This window comes from Cydia amplana, chromosome 20, assembly GCF_948474715.1.
Source record: "Cydia amplana chromosome 20, ilCydAmpl1.1, whole genome shotgun sequence".
Classification (NCBI taxonomy): Eukaryota; Metazoa; Arthropoda; class Insecta; order Lepidoptera; family Tortricidae; genus Cydia; species Cydia amplana.
Window position 1 is genome coordinate 5694435 of NC_086088.1, and position 25283 is coordinate 5719717.

The 25283-nt window shown below is 35.5% G+C and overlaps 1 protein-coding gene and 1 long non-coding RNA gene across 2 annotated transcripts in view; both read left to right on the forward strand.

Moving 5' to 3' along the window:
- The window catches only part of LOC134657479 (dopamine receptor 1-like), a 141703-nt gene that overhangs the window by 98040 nt on the left and 18380 nt on the right, over positions 1-25283 (forward strand). Inside the window, exon 2 of the mRNA XM_063513047.1 lies at positions 22893-23024. Within this exon, the coding sequence (XP_063369117.1) occupies positions 22995-23024 (30 nt within the window). The 5' untranslated portion in view covers positions 22893-22994. The remainder of the gene's footprint in view (positions 1-22892; positions 23025-25283) is intronic.
- LOC134657598 (uncharacterized) overlaps positions 1-25283 on the forward strand; it is a 188166-nt gene that overhangs the window by 57402 nt on the left and 105481 nt on the right. The window contains exon 2 of the long non-coding RNA XR_010097628.1: positions 1057-1336. This is a non-coding gene — a long non-coding RNA (uncharacterized LOC134657598). The remainder of the gene's footprint in view (positions 1-1056; positions 1337-25283) is intronic.

Below are 25283 nucleotides of genomic sequence, written 5' to 3' on the forward strand. Positions count from 1 at the left end.
AGCGTTTTTAATAATTCATCCCATAACAGGGTTAAAAAGGGGTTGAAAGATTGTATAGGTTATAATTTTATTTAAAGCTAGGAACTTGAAGCTTCGTAAAAAGATATTTTATTAAGAGAAAAGAAAACTAATTTCAGAGTTTTTGATAATTCATCCCCCAAGGTGGTGAAGGGGGTCGAAAATTTGTATGGAACCCAAATATTTATCGGAGTGCGGGACTTGAATCGTTGTATAAAGGCATATTATTACAATGCAAGAAAAGTAATTTCAGCTTTTTTTAAAATTCATCCCCTAAAAGTTTAAACAGGGGTTGAGAGTTGGTAGAGGGTTCAAATTTTATTTAAAGCAAGGAACTTCAAACTTCGTAAATAGGTAGTTAGGTAGTAGGTTTTATTAAATAGTGGACTTGAAAATCTTCTGGGGGTTGAGAGAGATTATATCGAGATTATCGAGAACAATTTTATTCAGTTAGGGGCTTGAAACTTCGTAGCCAGGTTGTGAAAGACAAATCTCATGCGTTGTATAATCATTAACAAATGATTAACCGTCCCTACTGCTATCTTTTGCTGCATAATGTTCTAAGCTAATGTAGAATTTATAACCACCAATATACAAATCCACGCGTACGAAGTCGCGGGCAACAGCTAGTATATATATATATCTCCGCTGCTGAAGACGTTCGTGTGCCCGCGTGTGGCTCGCGTAGCCGATCTTATTAACAAAGACCCGTGCACACAACGGGCAGGTAAGGACACCATTGTTGTAAGTATACCTAATAGCCGCTGGCGGTCGGGCTTTCAGCTCGTCCCGTCTGATATCTAGTTCCATAAGTCGACAAGTATGTAGGTAGGTAAGTTACCAACATTTTTGGTACATTTGTACATATTTCCTACAAATAATATAATATTGGTGCTATCTTCCTCAACAGTTGGCCGGTAAAAGTGTATCATCGGAACTCGTGGAAATAAAAAGATCACGAACGCTGTCCCTTGCAGTAAGCTTTAAAAAAGCGGCCAAGTGCGAGTCGAACTCGCCCATGAAGGGTTCCGTATTTAGGCGATTTATGACGTATTAAAAAAAAACTACTTACTAGATCTCGTTCAAACCAATTTTCGGTGGAAGTTTACATGATAATGTACATCATATATTTTTTTTAGTTTTATCATTCTCTTATTTTAGAAGTTACAGGGGGGGACACACATTTTACCACTTTAGAAGTGTCTCTCGCGCAAACTATTCAGTTTAGAAAAAAATGATATTAGAAACCTCAATATCATTTTTGAAGACCTATCCATAGATACCCCACACGTATGGGTTTGATGAAAAAAATTTTTTTGTTTCAGTTCGAAGTATGGGGAACCCCAAAAATTTATTGTTTTTTTTTCTATTTTTGTGTGAAAATCTTAATGCGGTTCACAGAATACATCTACTTACCAAGTTTCAACAGTATAGTTCTTATAGATTCGGAGAAAAGTGGCTGTGACATACGGACGGACAGACAGACGGACAGACAGACAGACATGACGAATCTATAAGGGTTCCGTTTTTTGCCATTTGGCTACGGAACCCTAAAAAATAGGTAAAAAATAAAAACCGTTCGAAACGTCACCAACCTCAAATAACGATGTATTTACAAAGTTAACCACGACATAAAACATTTTATTGTCTACCAAAATTAAAGCCCCTACGTTAAACCTTTTTGACTACCGTTCAGAACAAAACGAGCGATCAAAATTTTAATTACATATCAGAAGGGTCGTGTCACAGACTATATGTTACGACAGACATGCCACTCACGTAAAAATCCTAACTGTTGTTACATTAACGACTGTTCCGTGGTCATTTATTTACTATCGTCTCTTAGAATAAATGAATAACATTTAGTTATCTTCTCCTTAAAAGAGATAGGTTATAGCGTGGGATAATATATTGTCTCATGTTTTAAAATGAGATAGTGATTTTTTGTCAATCTGATACTAAACGAAGTGCATCTCACTCAAATATCAGCTGGGCAGCTATCAAATTCAAATCAACGGAACTCAGATTAGCTGTCACGATCACGAACTATTTATTGACGACCTGTATTTTTTTATTTATCTGAATAAAATTTTATTAAGACAAAAACCTACAATCTTCAGCGCTTCATATTTTCGTGGGCCTACATTATAATGGTGTTTTTGTCCATATCATCATTCTCCTTTCATATCAACATCAATAATAATGGGCGGCTGATGGATGCAAAAAACGTCAAAATAATGTCGAGCAATATGCGTAATATGGATAAGGCTACAATTTATTTAAAAAAAGTAATCATGTTTTTATCTATATTACATGTTTTCAGTCCATTCCTTTTATAGTTCACTATCAACTTTTATAGGTAAGATGACCTCTCTTCATCTACATCTGTAAGAGGTGCGTATTCGTCAAGTGATACGTCACCATTGTTTGGAACTTACTGATATATGTCAAAAACTACATATATTTTTATACATAGATATTACTCGAAATTTAATAAAAGTCATATCCATCTTGCTTTCGTCACCATATTGCATCCATCGGCCGCCCTTTGCAAATGACCAATGCGTGAGCGGCATACATTCTCCTGTCTGTCCAAATGGTATATTTTTAGGGTTCCGTACACAAAGGGTAAAAACGGGACCCTATTACTAAGACTCCGCTATCCGTCCGTCCGTCCGTCCGTCCGTCCGCCCGTCCGTCCGTCCGTCCATCCGTCCGTAAGTCTGTCACCAGGCAGTATCTCACGAACCGTGATAGCTAGACAGTTGAAATTTTCACAGATGATGTATTTCTGTTGCCGCTATAACAACAAATACTAAAAACTGAATAAAATAAAGATTTAAGTGGGGTTCCCATACAACAAACAAACGTGATTTTTTGACCGAAGTTAAGCAACGTCGGGCGGGGTCAGTACTTGGATGGGTGACCGTATTTTTGCTTGTTTTGCTCTATTTTTTGATGACGGTGCGGAACTCTTCGTGCGCGAGTCCGACTCGCACTTGGCCGGTTTTATTATAATTTATTACGTAGTATATCTGCTCAAGTGTCATGTAATCTTCGGCCGGGGTCGTATTCCGACATCGAAATTCAGTGGTCGACAACGATGGCTCACATCGTAATCGTTATTTCTGGGTGATAAAATTTACGAACAATTTTTATTGACATTGACTCGTTGTGTACAGTCGTAATTTACGTAATTAAATATGTTTACCGAGGAGGCCTACAGGGAAGGGAGTCGGCATTCGCACTATTTCCCCTCTGCCGAAGTCATGAATCTAGTATTTTTAACTGGATCTGGCATGAGGGGTGGGGGAAATGACCGAACGGGATAGTCTTTCAGTAGGAGTAGCAGCGAAAGCGCTATTATTGTTTGTCATAGTCACAGTCTCACATTTTTTTTATTCCCCACCGTAAATTTAGTATATATTATGGACATTATGGTGGGCAACAAATAAATTCGACCAATCATAGTGTCGCATTGCCTATGTTTTGTCCCTCATGGAGGCACGCGTATACAATTCTATAGGATCCTACCTTCTATGGCCGAAGTACATGCCCAACTGGGCATAACTTGGAGGATACAACTAAACGGAGTAGCCACTAACAAGCTTTCCCCTCTGTCGAAAATAGGCGGCCAACGGTCATACACAATGTATGGACTGACGTTTATCTGACATGGCTATTTTTACGTTACGCATACATTTGACGTTCCCCTCCCCCGCAAAAATCGGCAGACCTTTTTGTACAGAAAATTACAGACAAGGCGTCTCCGTTTGATTATATCCTCTAAGGGGCATAACGCGGTAAGTGTTGTGACTCGTCCGTACACAAAAAGAGATCGAGGTGTGCAAGATTTGTCTTTGACGTGTGTCATTTTCTATGTATTTGTATCATCATTACATGTAAAGAAGACATCTAATGAAAGTAAACGATGCGGGACTACAGATATAATAAATATCTGTACAAGTGTGGGACTCTATTCTCTGCAATGCTATTATTTTTGTCTTCTCGATTGTCGTTATGAGTAAAATTTTATTTTAAATATATTGAAATTAATAGCTCTTAGAAAGAAGTACTTACCTAGTAGAATAAACGTGTTTACATAACTCTTCAAAGGAGTTCGTTTAAGTTACATCAACATGAGCTTGTTTCAGCTTAACTTAGAGTGAATCTTTAATATTTTCCCTTTTATATTAGTTTTAAAATTATTATTAGGTTATTGACCTTCTAAATATCTAGTTTATCGTCAAAATAAAGCTTAAACATCTTAATATTTCTTACAAGTAGTAGTAGATAACGCAAGGGACGTACTGTACACCATTTGAAACAGCAGAAATTCTAAACAAAATTGTATATCTACTGAATATTTATAGTTCAGCTGTGAAAACCAAACTAACAATTTAATAAATTACTCCATATCTTGCTCGAGAAGCACTGGTGGCCTAGCGGTAAGAGCGTGCGACTTGCAATCCGGAGGTCGCGGGTTCAAACCCCGGCTCGTACCAATGAGTTTTTCGGAACTTATGTACGAAATATCATTTGATATTTACGTCTCTTTTCGGTGAAGGAAAACATCGTGAGGAAACCGGACTAATCCCAATAAGGCCTAGTTTACCCTCTGGGTTGGAAGGTCAGATGGCAGTCGCTTTCGTAAAAACTAGTGCCTACGCCAATTCCTGGGATTAGTTGCCAAGCGGACCCCAGGCTCCCATGAGCCGTGGCCAAAATGCCGGGACAACGCGAGGAAAAAAGACTCCATATCTTGCTCATCAATAACTCTGGTTACAAAACAAGAAATAACATTTGAAATAATTGATAGATCACACTTCAGATATGTGTTGCACCCGGGGACCGAAGTCCAAGTTGGTTAGAAGTAGTTGGTGCTAACTAGCATAGAAAGTTTGAATCAAGGGTGATTGACTAACTAATGAAACTATAATCATACGATACGATAACTATATCAAACTAGCTATGATATCGAAGTATGCGTTATTAAATTAACCATCGCCGATCAGTTTCAACGAACAGTTCACTAACTGACGTCCATAATATGAAAAGGTGTTATAGTTTATATAATTATCATGAATTATGGTAAAATATTGCAAAATTACCTCTTACATACTATAATATTCGCATAATAGAAAAGTACGTCGAGTAGGTATGGTCTAGTAATCCATTAGAACCAATGATGAATTAGTGGAATTACGAGACAGGTAAATATGTAGCTATAAACATAAAGCATATTGCTCAAAGGTTTACTGGAAGAGATCCCTGAAAGGGAAGAGTTCGCCTTTGTACAAATTATGTGTGTTTTTTCATGTTTTATGTTTATTTTTGTACAATTTATTGTGTTTTACTACTACTAGGTACTATTCGAAATTTAAAATTTCGAGTATTCTGACAGGTGTTAAAAGCGTGTGGCCTCTCCTCGGCATAAGTAGGTAATCTATATATATAAATGCAAGTGTCCTGACTGACTGACTGACTGACTGACTGACTGACTGACTGACTGATTCATCAACGCAGAGCCGAAACTACAAAAGATAGAAAGTTGAAATTTGCACACTAGGTTGCATTTATAAAGTGTACAAGAGATAAGAAGCGATTTTGAAAAATTCAACCCCTAAGGGGGTTAAAAAGGGGATGAAAGGTTGTATGGGGAACAAGTTTTATTTTAAGCTAAGAATTTGAAACTTTGTAAAAATGTATTATATTAAAAAACAAGAAAACTAATTTCAGCGTTTTTGAAAATTCATCCCCCAAGGTGGTGAAAAAGGGGTTAAAATTTTGTATGGTGATCAAATATTTTTGTGAGTGTGGGACTTGAAACTTTGCATGTGGGGATATTATTATAAGACAGGAAAAGTAATTTCAGCGTTTTTGAAAATTCATCCCCTAACAGGGTTAAAAAGGGGTTGAAAGTTTGAATCCATTACAAATGCTTTGAAACTTCTTAGAAAGGCATAATAGCCGATTACAAAAAAAAGTAATTGCAACGTTTTTGGAAATTCAACCCCTAAGGGGGTTAAAAATGGGATGAAAGTTCGTCTTGGAGTGCAAATTTTATTTTGATCTAGGAACTTGAAACTTTGCAAAAAGGTGTTAAATTAAAATACAAGAAAACTAATTTCAGCGTTTTTGAAAATTCATCCCCTAAGGTGGTGAAAAAGGGGTTGAAAGTTTGTATGGATATCAAATATTTTTTCGAGCGCGGGACTTGAATCTTTGCATTTGGCGATATTATTAGAAGACAGGAAAAGTAATTTCAGCGTTTTGTAAAATTCATCCCCTAACAGGGTTAAAAAAGGGTTGAAAATTCGTATAGGGTTCAAATTTTATTTTAAGCTAAGAACTTGAAACTTCGTAAAAAGATATATTTTTAATATGCAAGAAAATTAATTTCAGCGTTTTTGAAAATTCATCTCCTAAGGTGGTGAAAAAGGGGTTGAAAGTTTGTATGGATATCAAATATTTTTTCGAGCGCGGGACTTGAATCTTTGCATTTGGGGATATTATTAGAAGACAAGAAAAGTAATTTCAGCGTTTTGTAAAATTCATCCCCTAATAGGGTTAAAAAAGGGTTGAAAGTTCGTATAGGGTTCAAATTTTATTTTAAGCTAGGAACTTGAAACTTTGTAAAAAGTTATTAAATTAAAATACAAGAAAATTAATTTCAGCGTTTTTGAAAATTCATCCCCCAAGGTGGTGAAAAAGGGGTTAAAATTTTGTATGGTGATCAAATATTTTTGTGAGTGTGGGACTTGAAACTTTGCATGTGGGGATATTATTATAAGACAGGAAAAGTAATTTCAGCGTTTTTGAAAATTCATCCCCTAACAGGGTTAAAAAGGGGTTGAAAGTTTGAATCCATTACAAATGCTTTGAAACTTCTTAGAAAGGCATAATAGCCGATTACAAAAAAAAAAGTAATAGCAACGTTTTTGGAAATTCAACCCCTAAGGGGGTTAAAAATGGGATGAAAGTTCGTCTTGGGGTGCAAATTTTATTTTGATCTAGGAACTTGAAACTTTGCAGAAAGGTATTAAATTAAAATACAAGAAAACTAATTTCATCGTTTTTGAAAATTCATCCCCCAAGGTGGTGAAAAAGGGGTTGAAAGTTTGTATGGAGATCAAATATTTTTGTGAGTGTGGGGCTTGAAACTTTGTATATGGGGATATTATTATAAGACAGGAAAAGTCATTTCAGCGTTTTTGAAAATTCATCCCCTAACAGGGTTAAAAAGGGGTTGAAAGTTTGAATCCATTACAAATGCTTTGAAACTTCTTAGAAAGGCATTATAGCCGATTACAAAAAAAAGTAATTGCAACGTTTTTGGAAATTCAACCCCTAAGGGGGTTAAAAATGGGATGAAAGTTCGTCTTGGGGTGCAAATTTTATTTTGATCTAGGAACTTGAAACTTTGCAAAAAGGTGTTAAATTAAAATACAAGAAAACTAATTTCAGCGTTTTTGAAAATTCATCCCCTAAGGTGGTGAAAAAGGGGTTGAAAGTTTGTATGGATATCAAATATTTTTTCGAGCGCGGGACTTGAATCTTTGCATTTGGGGATATTATTAGAAGACAAGAAAAGTAATTTCAGCGTTTTGTAAAATTCATCCCCTAATAGGGTTAAAAAGGGGTTGAAAGTTTGTATAGGGTTCAAATTTTATTTTAAGCTAGGAACTTGAAACTTTGTAAAAAGTTTTTAAATTAAAATACAAGAAAATTAATTTCAGCGTTTTTGAAAATTCATCCCCTAAGGTGGTGCAAAAGGGGTTGAAAATTTGTATGGATATCAAATATTTTTTCGAGCGCGGGACTTGAGTCTTTGTATTTGGGGATATTATTAGAAGACAGGAAAAGTAAGTTCAGCGTTTTGTAAAATTCATCCCCTAACAGGGTTAAAAAGGGGTTGAAAGTTTGTACGGGTATCAAATTTTATTTTAAGCTAGGAACTTGAAACTTCGTAAAAAGGTATTAAATTAAAATACAAGAAAACTAATTTCAGCATTTTTGAAAATTCATCCTGTAAGGTGGTGAAAAAGGGGTTGAAAGTTTGTATTGATATCAAACATTTTTTCGAGCGCGGGACTTGAGTCTTTGTATTTGAGGATATTATTAGAAGACAGGAAAAGTAATTTCAGCGTTTTGTAAAATTCATCCCCTAACAGGGTTAAAAAGGGGTTGAAAATTTATACGGGTATCAAATTTTATTTTAAGCTAGGAACTTGAAACTTCGTAAGAAGGTATTAAATTAAAATACAAGAAAACTAATTTCAGCGTTTTTGAAAATTCATCCTGTAAGGTGGTGAAAAAGGGGTTGAAAGTTTGTATTGATATCAAACATTTTGTCGAGCGCGGGACTTGAATCTTTGGATTTGGGGATATTATTAGAAGACAGGAAAAGTAGTTTTAGCGTTTTGTAAAATTCATCCCCTTACAGGGTTAAAAAGGGGTTGAAAATTTGTACGGGTTTCAAATCTTATTTTAAGCTATGAACTTGAAACTTCGTAAAAAGGTATTAAATTAAAACTGAAAAAAACTAATTTCAGCGTTTTTGAAAATTCATATCTGAAGGTGGTGAAAAAGTGGTTGAAAGTTTGTATGGAGATCAGATATTTTTGTGAGTGCGGGGCTTGAATTTTTGTACAGAGGCATTTATTAGAATACAAGAAAAGTAATTTCAGCGTTTTTAAAAGTACATCCCTTAAAAGGGTTAAAAAGGGGTTGAAAGTTTTTATGGGGTTCACATTTTATTTTAAGCTAGGAACTCGAGACTTCTTAAAAAGGTATTTTATCAAAAGAGAAGAAAACTTATTTCAGCGTTTTTCAAAATTCATCTCTCAAAGTGGTGAAAAAGGGTAAAAAATTTGTATGGAGATCAAACATTTTTGTGAGTGCGGGGCTTGAATCTTTGTAAAATGGCATTTTATTAAAATACGAGAAAAGTAAATTCAGCGTTTTTAAAATTCATCTCTTAAAGGGTCGAAAGGGGGTTGAAAGTTTGTAAAGTTGCAAACAAACTTGAAACTTCGTAAACAGGTATTTCATCAAAAGAGAAGAAAACTAATTTCAGAGTTTTTGATAATTCATCCCCATGGTGGTGAAAAAGGGGTTGAAGATTTGTATGGAGGTCAAACATTCATTTGAGTGCGGGACTTGAATCGTTGTAAACTTTGTATATGGGCATATTATTAAAATACAAGAAAAGTAATTTCAGCGTTTTTAAAAATTCATCCCCTATAATGGTTAAAAAGGTGTTGAAAGTTTGTATAGGGTTCAAATTTTATTTAAAGCTAGGAACTTCAAACTTCGTAAATAGGTAGTTAAGTAGTAGGTTTTATTAAATAGAGGACATGAAAATCTTCTGGTTGAGAGGGATTATATCGAGAACAATTTTATTCAGTTAGGGGCTTGAAGCTTCGTAGGTTGTGAAAGACAAGTATCATGCGTTGTAATATTAATAATTAACAAATGATTAACCGTCCTACTGCGATCTTTTGTTGCATAATGTTCTAAGCTAATGTAGAATATATAACCACCAATATACAAATCCACGCGTACGAACGAAGTCGCGGGCAACAGCTAGTATCTACATACATACCTATATGGATCTACATTACACATCTTCACATTACCAATAATCCCCGACCATAATCTCAAATATGGAGTCCATATTTGAATTTTCTCCCCCAAACTCTGCGAATCGCATAATGCGGGATATATTAAAAACGCGCAGCACATTATGTTTGCACTCTTATGACAAATTGCTCGAGCTCCTCAATTTTCGAGAGAACGTATGGGGAATGGAATAGACGATTTTGTACAGAATGTGGTTCATTTCTGTCGTAGACTGCCGACTATAGACTGTGCAGAAATTACGAAGTCTTTCGCGAAAATTGGGCGCTATATACTTGTAAAGCACCTACTGCTTCGCAAAGCAGATGGCTCGATTGCATCCCACGCCATTTTATAAGTACTAAACAATTATTTGCTTGTCTTAGATTTCTTTTGTAACCGTGGTGACACTGGTGACAGTAGCGATTACCAATAGACACGTTTTAAAAAAATAGTATTTTTCTAAATAGTACTCTAAGTAAAGTTTGAACAGCCGCCAGCCAATCAGCCATTAATTTGTGCATCTGTTGTATTCACACGGTAACTTGCATGGTTGATGGCAAACGATCAAGACGCCACAGCCCAAAAATATGGACAAACTAGGTCTGCTCCACGTTGAAAAGCAAACCGCACTACATGACGCCTTAAAGTAGCGCCAATACACAGTATAGTTCGTTTTTTTAGCATTAGAAAGAAGGTAAAGAATCTTGACGTCTTTGTATTCAAAAATATTGAAAAACGCTTTAGAAAGTAAGATTATATTACTTATGAAAGCAAAATAATGTAAAATATCGTATATGATTTATTATTCTAACATATTTGTTGTGACTTATTTTTCAATTGTGATTTTTAATAAAATGCCACGTCATTCTTTCCAATGCTAAAAAAACGAACTATAGTATAGTCGTTGTCTTAATGCAGCTGATAGCAATGCTGCACCGCAATACTGCATCATTAAAGCTGGTGTTGATCCAAATTATTATTATTAATTCTTTATTTCAGATAAATTTTATCCATACAACTGTTAGTGTTGGCTTATGACTACGTTAGTTATTTATTTATAAATAATGTTGTACGTACCCAAATAAAGTAGTAAAAGGCGGTATCGTAATTTAGCGGTCTTCACATCACTACAATAACCTCTGCGACAGCACTATGACGTCTGTCATCTAGAAGATCGGTTTTTGCGCCTAAAAGGCGTCGCGTATTACCTAAGTCCCTAACTCTCATATATTGTGATTCTCTAATAAATATTGTTATAAATGGTGCTCTGGTGTTTTTACCCTTACAGCTTCAGAAGTGCGATAGTGGATTCCCGCCTACTACGATATAATTTGTCGAAATTGACATTACGAAATTTACCGCGCGTAGTCCTTCCTTGTTTCATTGTTCTGATCGTTAATCTGATTGTAATGAGTAAATGCACCAACACCACTCATCAGTTAGGGACTTAAATATACAAAGTCCAAGATTGGTGTCAAAATCATACCTACAAGAATAGCCTACAAAACTAACCTGTGCCGGCTATTGGCTGGCGTATCGTACCTTTGCCGTGTGTTTTGTGTGTTTTGTGTTTGATTTCAGATACCTATTTCAGTTTATGTACACCAATGATCATGACTGTCAAAAATAAAACATATTGACAGTGCAATAAAGCTGCTGGCATGTATGTATTACAATATTCACAGCAGAAGATCACAAGACATAAGCTGACAGATACCATTAGGTACAATTGAATTTTGATATTGGTATGAATGAAATAAATCCTTGGGATTATAGAGTAACTCAGGTAAAAGTTAACTCAGGTAAGAAGTCTGTGTTGATCCAACACCTAACAGTGCTCCGGGGCCAAAGTGGTAAATATTCACTGCCTCACTTATATGTTGTGTTATTTTGGTAATTCATGTGCTTTCAGATACATAACATAATGTGATTAAGTACACATGTGTGTCTACATGACATATTAACAAAATGCTATGAACATTTTCTAAAGTTTGTGTCGTGGTGAAATTTACATTCAAGTAAAAAGCATATAAAACAAGTTTGGTAATGTAAATTTAGCCGTGATTGATGCTATATGTATGGTGGTATTATGCTTTCATGATTAACAATGAGTGCTATTTAATACTTTATCCTTTCAGTCAAATTAAAATAGATTACAAGTTTTCAAAAACACTGGAATATTGGTTACAACAACAATGAGGAGAAATTACTTGTTGTTTCATATGTGTGTGTGTGTGTGTGATATTACACATGCTTATTGCAACTGAAATAATGCTTTGTTGGTATGTTTTTAGTCTGTGTAATTTCCAGAAATTTGACAGCAATGATTCTTGAATTGTACGACCATACCGTCATTGAAGGTACTAGAGTGGCTATCGGGTCAGGCCTCTATAATGAACCCGGATGGACATGGCTAATATTTCAAAATTAGTTGGTTATGGATGCCAGGTATATTATGTCCTAGTGCTCATAATTCATATATGGAGAAAATATGTTGATAAGTGGCTAATCTCCGATGTCATGGAAAATGAGGTATTTATTTAGAAATAAAATGTTTGTTCATGTTGTACATGTATACTAACGGTCAGTATGTGTTACATTGACTGTGTGTGGTTAGTAAAATGTGCTTTGTGAATAAGCGAAAGGTGACATTTATTTCAAGCTGGTTAGTAGTGTCTGTGACAAATGTAGTCACTCCATGTATCCGGAGCCTCCTCGGACTGAATATTTTAAAAGACAGTTCATATCACATTTAACCTCCTGCATCTTTGCAATTAACATTAAGCTGCAGACATACTGATAAATAAGGCAGTAAATCATTTGAGATGTTGAGAAAATTTCTGTCTGTATATATTATTGATTGGTTCTATGTATGAAAAATCTTATGAATGTTTATACAAATTAATTGCATACAGCTTATAGTATGTTGTGGTTGTTGTTTTGTTCATTGGGATGTTGGTTTAAGTTTGCATTGCAAATATTTTTCACAAAATGTCATGTTATAAAATGAACCAAAGACATATATTTAAACAGACTTACCAAACTAATGAAAGTTATTGGCATGACATTGTCAAGTGTTTGAGTTATTGACAATGATAATCATTTGTGTTCTAACAGTATGTTTCAGATGCATTTCCTTATAACAAAACTTTATTGCTGGTGAAGTTTTGACCATAATTTTATAATACTTGCACCGATGAAGTATGATTATAGGTGTTTCCAAGGTTTAATCTTGTCAAAGAGATGGACATATTGAACTAGATACTTACTGAGCTGAGTATGACACTGGTAAAGCAGGTTGTTGCTAATGGTAAGCGAGGTGAATACTTTCAGGAGTCAATATGAATATTGACGGTCTATATGATATACATGTCTTTACATACAAGTGCTACTGGACTCTAAACGTACCGGTCAGTTAAGTGTTAAATGGATGAATATTAAACGAAGGTAAATAGCTTGGTTAAAGCTTTCCAAATAACTATTTTAACCCATTCACTGCTAATGAACATTGACCGAAGAATATCATGTCATGAGCTACTGTTTGAAGTTATTGACGGTTTTCGTCTGAACTTGTAGTGTGTTATGGTACCGTTTGCATTAATAAACAGTACACTTTTATTACTTCTGGGTTTCATAAATCAGAAGTTATAAATAATAATATGTTTCACAAATTTTGTGGGTTCACTAAGTATGTATTTCATTGTTTTGAAAAATGCATAAATTGTGGTTTATTATGTTATGAACTCATTTATCTTACAATGTGTGCTTGCATGGCATTTAACAAAATTATTTAGTTTTGTGCAGGTATAAGTTAACCTGGATGATGATGTGTTGAGTTATCTACACATAAAATGCACATGCACAGCTGGAGAAAATCAACCATGTGTGTCTTGGGATTGGAAGCTTTATGGTTTAAGCATATGTGCCATGATTTGACTGATTGGTCATTATCAATATACACTTCATGATGGTTGAAAAATACAATTTGTGAAACCTCGATAAGGCGAACCTGGGTAAGAGAGGAACCTCGATAACATGAACTTCTGTTCAGGCTCTACTGTAGTTCAATGTTGGTATAGTAAGAGTGTTGCCTTTATTTAGGGGCACGGAAGAGGCAAGCCAAGTTGCACATGATCATTTACAATTGGTTGCATAGTAGCAACTGCTTATTATTTTATATTTCCCATGTTAAGGGCAAATGCTGTTATTTCAGGTACCGTTTTCAGATTAAGAACTGACTACGAGTATATTCTCAGATTAGGAACTGAGATATAATTTTATGAGACACTCGGATTGAGAACTGAGTGATTATTTTATTTATATTACTTACTCTCGAGTTCGGAATCGAGTTGTGATTTTGTTTTATCCCAGATTTAGAACTGGGTTACTGTTGTCATACTTATGTGTTTTGTTAACAGGTTTGCCGACTAAAATAAACACATTGTGCTTGATTAATTTTATTAGACGCTCGGATTGAGAACTGAGTGATTATTTTATTTATATTACTTACTCTCGAGTTTGGAATCGAGTTGTGATTTTGTTTTATCCCAGATTTAGAACTGGGTTACTGTTGTCATACTTATATGTTTTGTTAACAGGTTTGCCGACTAAAATAAACACATTGTGCTTGATTAATTTTATTAGACACTCGGATTGAGAATTGAGTGATTATTTTATTTATATTACTTACTCTCGAGTTTGGAATCGAGTTGTGATTTTGTTTATCCCAGATTTAGAACTGGGTTACTGTTGTCATACTTATGTGTTTTGTTAACAGGTTTGGCGACTAAAATAAACACGTTGTGCTTGATTAATTTTATTAGACACTCGGATTGAGAACTGAGTGATTATTTTATTTATATTACTTACTCTCGAGTTTGGAATCGAGTTGTGATTTTATTTTATCCCAGATTTAGAACTGGGTTACTGTTGTCATACTTATGTGTTTTGTTAACGGGTTTGCCGACTAAAATAAACACATTGTGCTTGATTAATTTTATTAGACACTCGGATTGAGAACTGAGTGATTATTTTATTTATATTACTTACTCTCTTCAATGTCTGCTATAGAGCTTTAATTATTATGTGCTCTTTAAGAAGGGCTGTTACTTTAGTCTTGGCAAGGGATGCTATCCTTAATAGGCTACTTCCTGGCGCCGGTAATCGCAACAGAGGCTTTAAGGAGCGGCCTGTTGCTTGTCACTATCCTTGAGAGGGTGGTTGTTGCTGATATTTGCAGTGTAGGCTTTAAGAAGCGGACCATTGCATGTGATATAAGACTATCCTTAAGAGGATGGTTGTTTACTGGTATTTGCAGTGTAGGCTTTAAGAGGCGGACCATTGCATGTCATATAAGACTATCTTTAAGAGGATGGTTGTTACTGGTGTTTGCAGTGTAGGCCTTAAGAGGCGGACCATTGCATGTGATATAAGACTTTCCTTAAGACGATGGTTGTTACTGGTATTTGCAGTGTAGGCCTTAAGAGGTGGACCATTGCATGTGATATAAGACTATCCTTAAGAGGATGGTTGTTACTGGTATTTGCTGCAATGCAGGCCTTAAAAGGCGGACCGTTGCATGTGAGCTTAGATTATCCTTAATAGGCTAATTTTGTTACTGGTATATCTGCAGTGCAGGCCTTAAACGGCGGACCATTGCATGTGATATAAGACTATCCTTAAGAGGATGGTTGTTTACTGGTATTTGCAGTGTAGGCTTTAAGAGGCGGACCATTGCATGTCATATAAGACTATCTTTAAGAGGATGGTTGTTACTGGTGTTTGCAGTGTAGGCCTTAAGAGGCGGACCATTGCATGTGATATAAGACTTTCCTTAAGAGGATGGTTGTTACTGGTATTTGCAGTGTAGGCCTTAAGAGGTGGACCATTGCATGTGATATAAGACTATCCTTAAAAGGATGGTTGTTACTGGTATTTGCTGCAATGCAGGCCTTAAAAGGCGGACCGTTGCATGTGAGCTTAGATTATCCTTAATAGGCTAATTTTGTTACTGGTATATCTGCAGTGCAGGCCTTAAGAGGCGGACCATTGCATGTGATACAAGACTATCTTTAACAGGCTAGTTTGTTCCTGGTATCTGCAGTGCAGGCTTTAAGAGGCGGACCATTGCATGTGATATGATATTATCCTTAAGAGGACCATTATTTCTACTACCGATGAATGTTTTATCTATATCGTATCGTACTATTTGTTGTTGACCTTGAGAGGTTGGCTTGAGACCTTGTTTACAAAAGGATATTTTAATGACCTTAAGACTGATGATCTCAAGGTTACCTTGAAAGGGTTGCTTGCACTTATACCTTCTAGGGATCGCTGGCGAAGTACCGGATCCAGTAGAGTTGGAGGGAGTGCCTGTTCGAAATACCCAGTTGGAGCGAGTGCGTGCACCGGGCTCCGTGACAACCTTATCGTGAAGGGCCGACTTCTACGGTCGTTGCGCCTACAAGGGCAGTGGTGTCCTAGCCTAGGCAGCTCCGCACATGCATGAGACGTGTCCCATGTTAGCCTCTCACGAGTTGTACGCATTTTTGTGCGTGCATGCGAGGGAGTCTTACATCCTACAACGGAGAAGCCAATTGTGAGTTTGTTCCAAGTCTTTGCTTTTAAAACGACACAAATAGTCATTGTTACGTTAAGCGGTCAGTATGAACGCACCGCTCAATGGAAGGTTTGGGCTAGCTGCATGGGTATACATGCTAGAAATTTATCAAAATCTAATAAATCCTTGAAAGTTATATGACGTTATTCACAAGAAAATAATTTATGTTAGATGGTGTTACAAAAAAGGGGGTGGTTTATCTACCTGCCGCTAGATGTCACGCTCATCGCAATATTTTATTATTTTGCATAATTAATTGGTATTTATATCCTCTTGGTGTCATATGCACGTGAATTAAGCCTTTTGTGTATTTCAAGCAAGTGCTGAGCAGACTTGCATATCCTAACACCTCTCATACCACGGATTATTTGGTACCTAGCCTGGTCATGCTTTCTTACATTTGGTTCAGTCGGCTTAAGCCCTTACTCCAATTCGACTGAAATAGAACTAAATATCTTGGTGTAAGTTGACAATAACGAAATAGACCGTTCAACGGAACTCGAGTCGAATTACTCAAAAGGACCAAGGCTTGTATATCGGCTGAGCGTAAAAGGTGCTTGTTCAATTCGCAGAATATTGAACTGGTGGAGGCTACATCCACCTGGTGAAGACCCAGCTTGCTGCGACTGCGTTGGCTGTGGCAGACTTCAGTGGCTGCACTGATGACAGTGACCTGCGGGGCGCTGGTCGGGTCAGGCGATGGCCGAGCTAAAAGGCGGTATCGTAATTTAGCGGTCTTCACATCACTACAATAACCTCTGCGACAGCACTATGACGTCTGTCATCTAGAAGATCGGTTTTTGCGCCTAAAAGGCGTCGCGTATTACCTAAGTCCCTAACTCTCATATATTGTGATTCTCTAATAAATATTGTTATAAATGGTGCTCTGGTGTTTTTACCCTTACAGTAGTTTACACTTACATGTTCCATATGGTAAGTGATCTGTGTTTTCTATATGCTATACGAGGGTAATGGTGTGTTTAGCAGAAAATTGTCCGTGAATTTTGGAGGCGCTTAAATCCAAGTTACTTTTGAGAGACTTGAGTTTGTTGTGGCTCGGCAAACTTGTATACCAATGTTTGCTTATAAACCGTTAATCTACTGTATATGAATGAAAATATCATTTTCACCTCAGCAGCTCGAACAAGGGTACTTTGCTACTTAAAAACAGTGAGCAAAATCGTATTTTGCTCACTGATAGAGACAAAATGAGCAAAATGCAATTTTGCTCACTCAGTGAGCAAAATGCGATTTTGCTCACTGTTTTTAAGTAGCAAAGTACCCTTGTTCGAGCTGCTGAGGTGAAAACTTAATTGTTGGTATATCTTAAGAAAACATGAGTGAATAGGTAAGTGATGAAAAAGGAATATATTTTTCGGGTTCTCTAATATATGTTCTCACTGCTGAGGTGAAAAGTTTTGTGAACTACACGAGATCAAAGTTATTTACATCTCGTGCGCTTTTGAGTCCCTTACTACGCTCAAGATTCTAAATTAGATTCACTCGCTACGCTCGTGAATCTAGTATAGAATCTTTCGCTTGCACGGGACTCAAAATAAGCACTCGAAGAAATATCAAACTTTGATCTCTTGTTGTACAAATAACTATTTTCTACTCATCGACTGCAATGCTTGAATTAAGACTTCGCATACCAAAGTGAAATCGCATACTTTTTTCACTATGGGACCCCAACTCAACTATAATATTCATTTCGATACAGTTTAGTCAACTATTCATTTCGATACAGTTTAGTCAACTATAATGAAATTGACCAATCGAAAGCGCGGAGCAAGTACCAGGGCCTCATGAGTTACGAGAAGGTGTCGTTGACTAACCGGCCGGGGGCGCGGGTCGCGGGGGCCGGGTCGCGTACGAGTATGAAGGTATCGCGGCTGCTCGCGCATCATAGCTGTATACTTTTGGTTTTTTTACCTACATATATGATTCTTCTACTAGTTTTAAGTATTTTTTTGTTGACTCGTAGAAAAAGTATTGTATACAATAGTGATATTATCAAGCTTTTCAATCTCGTACCTTTACTTAGGCAACTCAGCAAGCTTCGTTGCCTAAACACGGTACTCGACTGAAAAGCTCTCCATTATATCACGATTGTATAAAATACTAGTTTTTAGCATATTTTTACCGTTTGCACGAATATTATAATCAAAATCCACCAAAATGCAAATCATTGTTTGATCGAACCAAAAGTCACGGTCACGGCATAATCGATTATTTATTACTCTTCCAAAAGTGCTCGTCAATCATTATATGTGACGTTATCTATAAAAAGGGACCTTATTGTCGATGGCGCTTACGCCATTCTTAACGATGCTCCGATATAAATACAATGCCGCGCGACGCTGTGCGGCGTAAGCGACATCGACAATAAGGTCCCTTTTCATAGATAATGCCCCATATTTACTCGGGGGACATTGCTTTACATTTAGAATGACATAGAGTTAACCGTTATTTAGGCATTTTTGTATAAAAAGAAGAAGTAGAATCATTATAATAAACTTAATTGTAGGTAAGTAGGTAGTTCATATCAACGGGTTTCAACGTCTGAAACCCCGACTGCGAATTTTAAGTATCTGTAAAAAACCTGCTCTTTCAAAGTTGGTTAAAAATGTCGTCTAACGTGTTATGAAAGAATAGATACGATACAAACATACTCATATAAAATATAAACCTAATTTTAATATTATACTTAATTCTGAAAATAATAACTTTCTCATAGTTGTGTACAAAATAAATAAGCGCTGGTGGCCTGGCGGTAAGAGCGTGCGACTTGCAATCCGGAGGTCGCGGGTTCGAACCCCGGCTCGTACCAATCAGTTTTTCGGAACTTATGTACGAAATATCATTTAATATTTCCCTGTAGCTTTTCGGTGAAGGAAAACATCGTGAGGAAACCGGACTAATCCCAATACAGGCCTAGTTTACCCTCTGGGTTGGAAGGTCAGATGGCAGTCGATTTCGTAAAAACTAGTGCCCACGCCAATTACTGGGATTAGTTGCCAAGCGGACCCCAGGCTCCCATGAGCCGTGGCAAAATGCCGGGACAACGCGAGGAAGAATAGTTGTGTACAAAATCAAGAATTTACAAATGTTGCGGTAAAATTAAATTCAATAAACAAACACGCTCGCTAAAGTTAGTTTACTGTTTTTCTTTATTAATTCCGACGTAGAAATCGGGTTTGTCATACTTTTGTGACTTTATCTTTTTGACGATCCCTTATGCCAACCCAAGATATTTTATACCTTTCAAGATTGAATTTAAGACATCTACAAAGTACGTACATACTCGAGTATTACTCTTTTACTCTGTATTTTATTACAGGTGTACATAAAATACGGCTCGGGACCCTTATTTGCATGAACAATTTTTTTTCCTTAGGAATGATGCGACAACATATCGTAAGAATTTTATGCTTGAACCTTTAATCTAAGCGTTATTTCTTTAAACTTAGGTATACTTAAATTATGTATGTAAGAATACTAAAAAACATTGTTATTGTTTCTGAGGTCAGTATATCATAATTCGTTCAAAATTCGAAATTTAAACTTGAACGAAACATTCCATTTGATTATTTTAATTTAGTTTTATGCTATATGTTCTAGTATTACTTAAAACAATATGTTTGAAGCGTTCAAAAAAAAATCTAAACTAGGACTAAAGTCTATTTTTTAGTCCGTAGACTGAAATGACAGTTAATTGTATGAACATGAAATGTCATTTCATACTATTAACTGTCATTTCAGTCTACCGAATAAAAAAATAGACTTTAGATAGTATATGTTTTTATTTGTCTATTGTCATTTTCATATTTTTGACAACCTTAGTCTAACAGATCAAAAGTCAAAAGTCAAAATATACTTTATTCATGTAGGCCTAGCAACAAGCACTTATGAATCGTAACATACTTATAAATTATCTTAAGCTAATTATCAGAGCAATTTATTGATGTTATTATTCCATAATAATATTGGATTATTATACAAATCAAATTTAACACAAATTTAAGAATTTCACACAAGGATCGTGAAGCATGAAAAAATACTAGTCTAGAATGTTTCTAGAATAAAATCTAAATGTCAAATAAATAAATAAAAAACACAAAAGAAGTACATACATCGGAATATCAATTTCCTCATCATTAATCAAATATACCTAATAAATAAATAATCATTTCGAATAACAATTAATCCCACGTTGTTTTATCATTCATGTAGTCTTGTGTGGTATAATACGCTTTAGAAATAAGTTTACACTTTACATAATTCTTAAATTTATTAATAAATAATTCAGTAATATGGTTTGGAAGTTTATTATAAAATCTCACACAATTGCCCATGAATGATTTTTTAATTTTATGGAGCCGTGTGAAGGGCACTGCGAGCTTATGTTTATTTCTAGTGTTAATATTATGTATTTCACATTTTTTTCAAAAATTTACAATATTTTTATGTACATTACAGAATATTCTCTAAAATGTATTGACAGTGCACTGTCATTATGTCAATTTCCTTACATTTATCTCTAAGTGTAAGTAAGTATTTATCAGTATTATTATCTCGGTAAATCTCCTGATTTCTTCTGGTAGAAGAAAGTATAAGACCGCCATAAAGTATAACTTAAACATTCTTAACTTTCGGGACACAAGCAACTTCACGCGGAAAATGCGAAGCATGGAAAACTTTTAAAAGATCCATTACCCTGTTTCCCGCGATATATGTCATCTATCTCGCTGATATGCGATTTATCATATTCTTCTGTCGTGTCTTGTCATTGGTCGTGGTTGTTGTGATAAAATTATATTTCCGGCTTCTTGGTGATACTGATAAATAAATACAGAAAAATTATTCATGCTTGCTCTAGAAAATGCCCAGTAAAAAACATACCTACTTAAACATAAATAGACAACTACAATAATAATATTAAACCTACTCCATGATTTGGGAACTATGCTTTAAAAGTGCTTTGGTAAGTAGCCGATTGGTTCAGGCATTTGAATCCTAACTAGAATTCGTGAGGTTTTATTCTGAGTTTTGACTTTATAATTGATTGAAAAGAAGCCTCCATTCATCTTCAAGTTCAAAGGTGTATTACAAAGTTAGCTCAATGCCAGCTAATACGGCAGCTAATTTCGAAGGCTAATGATGATGATTGATTAAATGAAGTTTATTTCAGAATGACTCAGCAAATTTTTAACGTCGAACCTCCCATTAATTCGTTATTACGCTACATTAATTACATATACCTAGTGTGCTTACAAAGCCATTTCCCCTTTGCGTGTCATCATAAAGAAAAGCATTAGGTTTCATTAACATAATTTTACGGTTTGGGCAAAAAAGACAAAACAATGGTCATGGTCACAGCATGATTGATTATTAACATGGACATTATTTACGACATTTTAATTGTGGTTAAAATGCGACTCAAGAATCAAAGCAAAATTTCAATGAATAATACGGGCACATACAGCAGGTTTTTGGTTACTCAGTCTACAAAGCTATTATTAATACACTTTACTAATGATGTAGAACTTAATTTAATTTACTTAAATCGGTTTTATAACCTTTGACTTGTCAACTCATTATACCTACCCAAAATCTAACGCTGCAATAGCTTCTTGTTAAAATACGAACTGAGTAATGTATCCCTTGTATATAGTTTAAACCCAAAAAAGGCACAAAAACTTTATGACGATAGATCAAAAGTGATAATTTCAAATACAAAAAAAAATACAAAATTATTTATTTCATAAAAAACTGTACATATAATTTGAGGGATGGTGTCTCCCGGTAAGCAATATATTTGCCAGTGTATTACAAATCATCTGCACATTTTGCCAGTCGTAAAATGGATGAAAATAATTATAATTCTGCCAAATGTTACCGCCCTGTTAGTAAAAGAATAATTTAATACAAGAAAATCACAAAATCTTAAAAATTGCCTTTTTATAAGCAATTTTAAAAAGACGAAACGGATTCCCTCGATTTTTATTTGAAGTGTCATGTCGAAGAGTTTATAGATTTCTTGAAGCGTTCGGCTGTCGAACGCAGAAAGAGGATCACTTCGGAACCGGATATTGACGGAGACTTGTAAAATGAAAGCTGTTTAATGTAGTAAAGTGCCAGATTATTTAAAATAAAAAGATAATATACGAAACGGAAGAATTTTATACACTCATAGACCAATTCAGAGGAACGCAAAAACACGTTTAATTAGTAATTACTAATTTGGAAATTACTTTAGGTGCTGTAATCCAGTAACTAAGCCTTTTTTGCGTTCCTCTAAATTTATCCATGAGTATAATTATAGCGTGATGAAAATAAAATTATAATGTGACATAGAATTAGAATAGAAATAACTTAAAATATCTTTATACTTTTAGAAAAAGGTTTCCCTATTCTCAAAATGTTTATCACTACATAGTATAATAAAACAAAGTCGCTTCCCGCTGTCCCTATGTAGGCTAAGATATTTAAAACTACGCAACGGATTTTGATGCGGTTTTTTTTAATAGATAGAGTGATTTAAGAGGAAGGTTTATGTATAATTTGTTAACCCGTGCGAAGCCGGAGCGGATCGCTAGAAATATAAACAACTATAATTTCGTTGTTTCAGATATGTGAGGCCCGTCCAAAATGGCGGCACTACGCATCGCTTGGCGCACCCAACTGCAGCTGTTCCTCATGAAGGTGGACACGAAGACCTGAGCCGACGAAGATGGAGTTCGCCTCTTTGTTACCCACCAATGTAAGTTACATACATACATACATACATACATACATACATACATACATACATACATACATACATACATACATACATACATACATACATACATACATATATATAATCACAATGTAATACAAAGTCGACGTTAGACACTTGGTAAGGAGTAAGTGGTATGAAGGAGCGGAGTTTTGAAAGAAGCCACTTGCATTATTTACAAGTTATAATTTTTGTAAGTGACAATTCTCTCAACAATCAGCCACAAAAATTTCACTCGTACTAAACCTTTATTTACGGTTTTTTAGGGTTCCGTAGCCAAATGGCAAAAAACGGAACCCTTATAGATTCGTCATGTCTGTCTGTCTGTCTGTCCGTCTGTCCGTCTGTCTGTCCGTCCGTATGTCACAGCCACTTTTCTCCGAAACTATAAGAACTATACTGTTGAAACTTGGTAAGTAGATGTATTCTGTGAACCGCATTAAGATTTTCACACAAAAATAGAAAAAAAAACAATACATTTTTGGGGTTCCCCATACTTCGAACTGAAACTCAAAAATTTTTTTTTCATCAAACCCATACGTGTGGGGTATCTATGGATAGGTCTTCAAAAATGATATTGAGGTTTCTAATATCATTTTTTTCTAAACTGAATAGTTTGCGCGAGAGACACTTCCAAAGTGGTAAAATGTGTGTCCCCCCCTGTAACTTCTGAAATAAGAGAATGATAAAACTAAAAAAATTATATGATGTACATTACCATGTAAACTTCCACCGAAAATTGGTTTGAACGAGATCTAGTAAGTAGTTTTTTTTATACGTCATAAATCGCCTAAATTCGGAACCCTTCATGGGCGAGTCCGACTCGCACTTGGCCGCTTTTTTTTATTAGGTACCATAAACTTACTTTTACCCAATCGAGGGTAACTTGGACCCACACGAAAACCTCATTTAAAAGGGTCTAATAAAAAACATAAAAAGGTCAAGGTTAGCTAAAACCAACCTCATGGCATATTTCCATAATTATAGTGCAATAATAATAATATAACCTGGACCGGGTAAATCTCAATGGCCAAAGTTACCCTGGCCTGGAGGGTTCCAGGGCTAAAGTAACCCGACTTGTATATCTGGGTAACGTTTTTAATCTTCGGTTCGAAAATGCTCAATTCTGAACGGAAGCACTTACATACCTTCAATTACGACATTAAGCTGCGGAATTGTACCTACAAACCGAACTATCTCAAACATATCTTATTACATTGTTGCATCGTATTGCTGACCCATCAAACTCTAACCTGCTTCCAAAAGGTCCTAAGTCTATCCATCACCACCAACACTGACCAATTTTGGACCTTATTTCTTTGCAATAAGGTTAACAAATTACTAGTAACCAATGTGGTCGAATAATAAGCCTTATTCGAATTAAGATACTATGGACGTTGGACAGTTGGACACTTTATAGCACTACTAGTGGGCACGTGCTGTGGAAACATTTTCTATCACATTTCGTTCAATAGTTTATAGTCTATGTGAGACACGTGTGCGAACAACTGACACGTTTGGGAGAACTTAGTATCGTTTAGTGTAGTGAAATGTGGCTTTTCATAAGAGAAGGGTCCTTATGTATTTGCATCATAATGACCCTTCTCTGGAAAGCCAAATGGTAAGTTTCTCAAGCAATATTCGTTATGGAGTAACGATCATGATTGAGCAATGGGACAAAGTGACAGCGACAAAAGAATAGTTATTACTGTTACGCGATAGTATCGCGTAGAGAATTTTCCAAAAATGTGTTGGTCGAGTCTTTGTCTTAATAATTGCCAACTATTTAGCTAGGAGCTAGGAAAATAATTCAAACTAAAATGTCGAATTCGCACCTTCGTGCTGCGTAAGCTGCGTTTGATTTTGCTGACTACAAATTATTACAGTGTTTTAAAAATAAATTGTTTTTTATAATGGCTACACTAATGACTCATGCTCATTGTCCCATAACATTTACATTTACAAAAACTAAAAGGTGTGGTATTTTATTTAATTATGTATGTACAATATTTGCTTGTAATTAATTTTATTTTAGGTAATCAAAAGTTTTTCACACCAACCCATTTCTCCTGTAAAGTGTAAAGTTACCCGAGTAAATGTGGAGGCAAAATACCTAAACACGTGTTACCTCGGAACGTCAGAGTTTTGGAATTGTTTTTAGCAAATTATATCCCATCAAAAACATTACACGTAAAAAGGTGCAAGTCTCGCAACGCTTCTACTAAAAAAAAGTTTTGAGAT